The sequence below is a fragment of the Crinia signifera genome, chromosome 3 (assembly GCF_055691185.1).
Source record: "Crinia signifera chromosome 3, ASM5569118v1, whole genome shotgun sequence".
Lineage (NCBI taxonomy): Eukaryota > Metazoa > Chordata > Amphibia > Anura > Myobatrachidae > Crinia > Crinia signifera.
Window position 1 is genome coordinate 323680538 of NC_139219.1, and position 5762 is coordinate 323686299.

A 5762-nucleotide genomic window follows, 5' to 3' on the forward strand; every position below is an offset into this window, starting at 1 on the left:
ATAAAAAGGACTGCACTGCATATAGTCCAGGTCACCAATATCTCTCTGTACTCACAGTACCATTCCTTTGTTCTATGGCCTGAAACTGCTGTGTCCTTCCCTGCATTGCATTAATGGTCCCGAGGCTCCCCCTTGTGACGACTTGAGTAAACAGCGACTGGGCTCAGGGCCAAACAGGTGCAAGGCTGTAGACCCAACATATGGGATTGTTTCTTGTACACCTGTGAAGATATATCCCAATACAGGGCAGAGGTTGCCCACATATTCTTACTGATGTGGGCCATCTGTCTGTGAACATGGCCGCACCATGATGGGGAGTGGCGAACCGTGACGCCTCACTTGCTCTGAATATGTCCAATGCCATACTGCACTAAATGGCGATGAGCTGTCTGCCTGCCCTATGAAAAAACGCTGATCGACTAAATCAACAAAGGCGACCCCTGCCAAACTTTCCAAAACCGCTGCTTTTCACAACCTCTTTGGCGCCCACCCAAATTCTCAGACACCCCTCCCGGCTCAGCCAGCGTCTCCAATGGCCTCTGACTGCTCAGAGGACCTACACATTTCTGAACCCCGGTCCCCCTCTCTACCGTCCCAATCTCAGTCTGGGAATCCAGAGATCTCGGAAATTTTGAATCATCTCCGCTCTCTTCCCACCAGAGAGGAAATGCTTAACATAGAAAAGAGGCTGCAGGACACTATTCAAAACCGAATAGAGGCTATTCACACTGACCTCACCCAAGTGGGAACTCGGGTAGCAGCCTTGGAGGACCGAGGAGATTCGACAGAGGCTAAGCTCTTAGGGATGGAGAAGACACTTCAAATGCAGACGCGGGTGCTGACGGATATGCAGCAGAGGCTGGTTGATCTAGACCAGTGGTCTCCAACCTTTTATGGGGTGTGAGCTACTCGCGGCAAAATAAACCACCTGAAGAGCTACTTTAAAAAAAAAAAAATATGCCTAAAGACCAAATAATTCCATTTACACATTATTCCACAAACCGCAATTCCCCTGAAACAATATGCCACACTGCAATGTGCAATATGCCACATACATCCCTCCCAACACTGGAGGCAGATGAGAAGGGACATCCAAAATTAGGGGGACATCAGTGGCGGATTCAGGGGGGGGGGGCATCCGGGCACATGCCCCCGTCATTTTGTTATTTTGTAGCTGAGGACCAGAACTTTCCAATGAGCCCAGCCCCATGTCTCTAGCCCCCCGGGAACCGGAGATATCGCCTGGCAAACCTGTAACGTTTTTTCCCCATAGGATAATATGGGACCCATCAATTCCAACCCCCACCCGGTTCCGACGGCTTCCAGTTCCCGCCCTGGCATCACAGAAGCTTGTGGTTGATTTCATTCAATTCCAAATCGCTGGTCCAAATTGGTCAATCTGTTCCAGAGATATTGCGTGTAAACCGATTTTTTTATTTTTGAAATTTAATTTCATGGCTGTTCATGTTCTTTGAGGGCAGATTACTCTGGAACCAAACGTTCCAGTTTCACTGAACCAAAATCATTCAAAGCCCACTCAAAAGTTCTTCAATATAATACTTGTCTCATGTAAATGGGTCAGTTGGTTCCAAAGATAAAGGCGGTTAAATGAGATAACTGGTTAAAGGGGGGAGGGGTGTTTTTCTCTCCCCCTCACACCAGAAAATGCAGGGACTAGGCTGGTGTAAAAGGGGCCAACCTGGGAATGCATTTTCTGGTGTGAAAGGGGTATTATTTCAAATAGCCGGGACCTGCAGTGCTCTGAATACAGCCAGGCTCTGCCACTGTCAGTGGCTATCACTTCTGCTGTCCTCCATTTACCACGAGCATGTATTCCCCCTTGGCAATGAGCATGTAATCCCACATGGCAACGAGCATGGAACCTCTGGCAATGAGCATGTAGAGAAGCAGCACTTATGTAGCATAATTTTTAATAGGCATTATGGTGTTTGGCATAACACATAATGGACATAATGGTGTGTAACTTAATGTGTAATGGACATTATGGTGTAAATGTTTAATGCGCGCCTTTGGTGGACAATGTAACTGTTTATATAGCGTATTGTGAATTTTGGCTTAATCTGTGTGGCATTATGTGGATTCTGGCTCAATCCGTGTGGCTTATGCCGCCGGAGCCGTCATACCAGGGAGCCTGGGAGAAAGACTTTGCCTCCAAAAAGATCATAGTTAACTGGGACAAGATATATCAAACCTCTAGTGTCTGTTCGGCCAGTCTGGAAGTGGTTGAGACTCAATATAAGGTACTAACTAGATGGTACCGCTGCCCAAACACTTTGCATAAATTCTATAAGGGTGTGTCCCCGCTATGTTGGAGATGTGGACGGGAACAGGGTACCTTACTCCATATATGGTGGGACTGCCATTTGATAGCACCTTTCTGGGATAGAATAAAGAAATTGGCCATTGAGATTTTGGGCCACCCGGTCCCAACGGGTCCTGACTTTTGGCTACTATCGCATTCCAGCATCCCCATATCTAAATACAAAAAGTCCTTACTGAGACACATAAATAACGTGACTAGCGCAGTACTTCCGGTCCATTGGCGCTCACCGACCCCCCCTCATTGTGGGAATGGTGCTGTCGCATGGACTTCTACATGTCAATGGATGACATATACTATTCTACACCTGAGAAATTTCCCACATATACACACGTCTGGAATGCTTGGTCTGAATTTAAAAATACCCCCTCCTATAAAAGTCTAATTCCTTAGAACCTACAAAGCCATCGCCACACCAGGGAAGTCTTGGACAAGATTGGACCCTAAGCCATACGAGGGCTAGAAACAACTGATAGCTGGACAGAACCTCGATCCACACATCTACGAGCATACCCCCCTCCCCTCCCCTCTCTGTCCTTTCTGTCTTTCTTCTCACTATACACTTTACTACCTTCCTGCAAAAATTTTTAAATGTTTATATATTTTGTTGCTGCGAAAATATGGATGATACTGTCTATGACTACATTTAATCTCTGTTTTGTGAAGATTGCCATCTGTACGTTCCGTGGCCATGTTATGTCTTCTAAAGGTTTTCCAAATATATTTGATGTTCAATATCTCTGTTATTGAGTGATAGCAAATTTGTATTCTCATTAAAAAAAAAGGTTAGAATCATATCTATTCTCTATCAAGCCCATACCAGGTACCGCCTGAGATGTTACTAATTACCTTTTATTATATGCAAATTGTTGTTGTTTTACCATCTAATATCCTCTATTTATTTCTCAGAGGTTTCACCAGCAGAGGAAGAAGCTGGGAGGTAATTATATCACTTTATTACTTGGATAATATTAGTCTGGTAGAACCGGGCCTCCACATAATATCGTCAGGTGACCTTTCATCACTTGTCATCGGCTGTCCTGAATACAATGGGGCTGATTCATACCTGTCCAAAGAGGGGGGAAATCGACTCACCGGCGCATGGATTTCCCCTCTCCATGTGCAGTGCGGTGTAAGTCAGTACTTACTCGGCACTGTGATGGCTGTAGGAAGATCGGGGGCTGATGACGTCAGCAGCCGTCCCTCCCAGCGGCTGGGCCCGCCTGCTTTTTCGGCGGTCACTCCCAGAGAACGCTAGAGTGAGGCCCACACATTTAGACTGGCTTTTAATCAGCCAGCGTACAGCCTGCGATTGCAGGCCATCGCCATCTGTGGCCTCACGGAGGGCTTGCGCATTCGTGGTTCTCCGATAATCTAATCATCACATAATCTATTCCTAGCCGGCAGAAATGTACTTACATAACATACAATAATTATTAAATGTCTTGCAGGGATCAGCTCCTAACTGTCACTTCTTTTCTGTTACTGAATCTTTTATAGGGTAGTGATGATTAACAACTGGATCTATGATGAGTAGGTATCTGATTGGCTGTATTACAGTGCGCAGATAAGATACATGCATCCCATTGGACGTGTCAGTACATTCCCGGGTGTACAGCAGTATATACTGACACCCCATGGCAGTATACAGAGCGCAGAACAGCGCTGTCACTGTGACAGTAGTAATGCTAATGGCCCATTACCCTATTTGTACATAATATACTAATGTACTAATCTCTCATACACAAGAGAGAATACAGCCATGACGGCGTTACCAGGACCTGTGACTGCAGCAATTTCAGTATAGAAGAAAAAAATTAACTTGCAAAAGTCAATTCTCTCTAATGGACAAGACCATGCTGCACTGCAGGGGGAGGGGGGCAGATGTAACATGTGCGGAGAGAGTTAGATTTGGGTGAGTTATTTTGTTTTTGTGCAGGGTAAATACTGAATGCTTTATTTTTACACTGCAATATAGATATCAGTCCACCCAGGGATGTCCCCTGACCGAGGGTGCAAATTCGGACCTTTTGAATTGGCCCCTACATCAATCACACAGGCAGTTGTCAGACCATGGGATAGAATTACTAAGCAGTGGCATTTACCAGCTGCCAATTCTCTGCTGATCCTGGTTCTGATCATGTAACAGGAACACCCGATGTGTATATTGTGTATAGTGCGATAGTGTCATGTTGTGTGGCTCACACTACTGCTCTGCTGAGCTTTGTGTATCACCTCTAATTATTATTATTATTATTCTAACAGTGACTCGGAGAAGGACCCAAACAACAGTCCCGATACCTCAACTGAGTAAGTAGCTGTTATGTTTCTCTGTCTAACAGATCAGACCCGTATCATCACGTAGCCCTGTCTTCATATATGATGGGAAGGGGCTGAGACCTTGTAGCGGGAATGTCATACACATGAGTATGTGCCCGGCCTGGTATTAGTCAGGTGTACCCTGTATATACAGCCCATGGAGAGGGGCCGTCATACACATCAGTATGTGCCCAGCTTACACCCAGTAACACCCGCACTTGATATTAGTCATGTGTACCCCTGTATATACAGCCCATGGTAGTATAAGGACATAGAGGGAGGACCGTCATACACATCAGTATGTGCCCGGCTTACACCCAGTAACACCCGCACCAGGTATTAGTCATTTGTACCCCTGTATATACAGCCCATGGTATATACAGTCCCTTCCATTGCACAGTCCTATAATTTAATCTCTGTTCTTTTTTTTTTTTTTTTGTGAATCAGTGAGGTTCAGCCGGAAATGGTGGAGGAAGAATTCACCAAGTGAGTAGTAACCGGATATTGGACAATGTTTAGTAAATTGACATGAGTGCTGCCTATATTTATTTGAGTGCTCAGAGTGTAAGGAGTTGAAAGAACAAGACAGAGTTGTTGTGTTAATTATCAAAAGTATGTCGCCTATGTACCTTCGCCAGAGGACCAGATTCGCCCTGAATTCATGTCCATGCCAAATGCTTCCTCCTCCCATTTTCTCAAAAATAGATTGGCATAACTTGGGGGGAAATCTGATCCCCATGGCGGTGCCTGTGCGCTGTAAATAATAATTGTTGTCGCACCATGTAAAATGATGAGTAACAATAAAGTTGATGGCTTCTGTGATGAATTCTATTTGTGTCGGATGTATTGTGGTGTCTTTCGTTAGAAAGTGTGCTGCACTTTCTATACCCTGTGTGTGTTTAATGACTGTGTATAGCGAGATCCCATCGCTAGTGATAGTCACATGTCATCTTGCCAGTAGATGTCTTGAAAGGTCAGTAGTGTATGTGTTGTATCTTTTAAGTGTGATGGTTGTTGGCTGACTAAAGGTTGCAAGAATTGATCTATGTATTGAGATAAATTGTTGATACTTGAAATGACTGGTCTGCCTGGGGGTTGCGTT

The 5762-nt window shown here is 45.0% G+C and overlaps 1 protein-coding gene across 6 annotated transcripts in view; it reads left to right on the forward strand.

The window, feature by feature from the left end:
• The window catches only part of LOC146064857 (uncharacterized), a 116127-nt gene extending 110700 nt beyond the window's left edge, over window positions 1-5427 (forward strand). For 3 of the 6 annotated variants that reach the window (XR_014471857.1, XR_014471858.1, XR_014471859.1), the window contains 4 exons: window positions 3251-3281; window positions 3842-3874; window positions 4607-4651; window positions 5108-5132. Coding sequence is in view for 1 of the 6 variants with exons in the window: in XM_083178789.1 (XP_083034915.1) it covers window positions 3251-3281; window positions 3842-3874; window positions 4607-4651; window positions 5108-5150 (152 nt within the window). In the remaining 5 variants the exon portion in view is untranslated. Of the gene's footprint in view, window positions 1-3250; window positions 3282-3841; window positions 3875-4606; window positions 4652-5107 lie in introns of those variants that run through there. The other 3 variants (XM_083178789.1, XR_014471860.1, XR_014471861.1) reach the window with 3 other exon arrangements.
• Window positions 5428-5762: the final 335 nt, after the last annotated feature.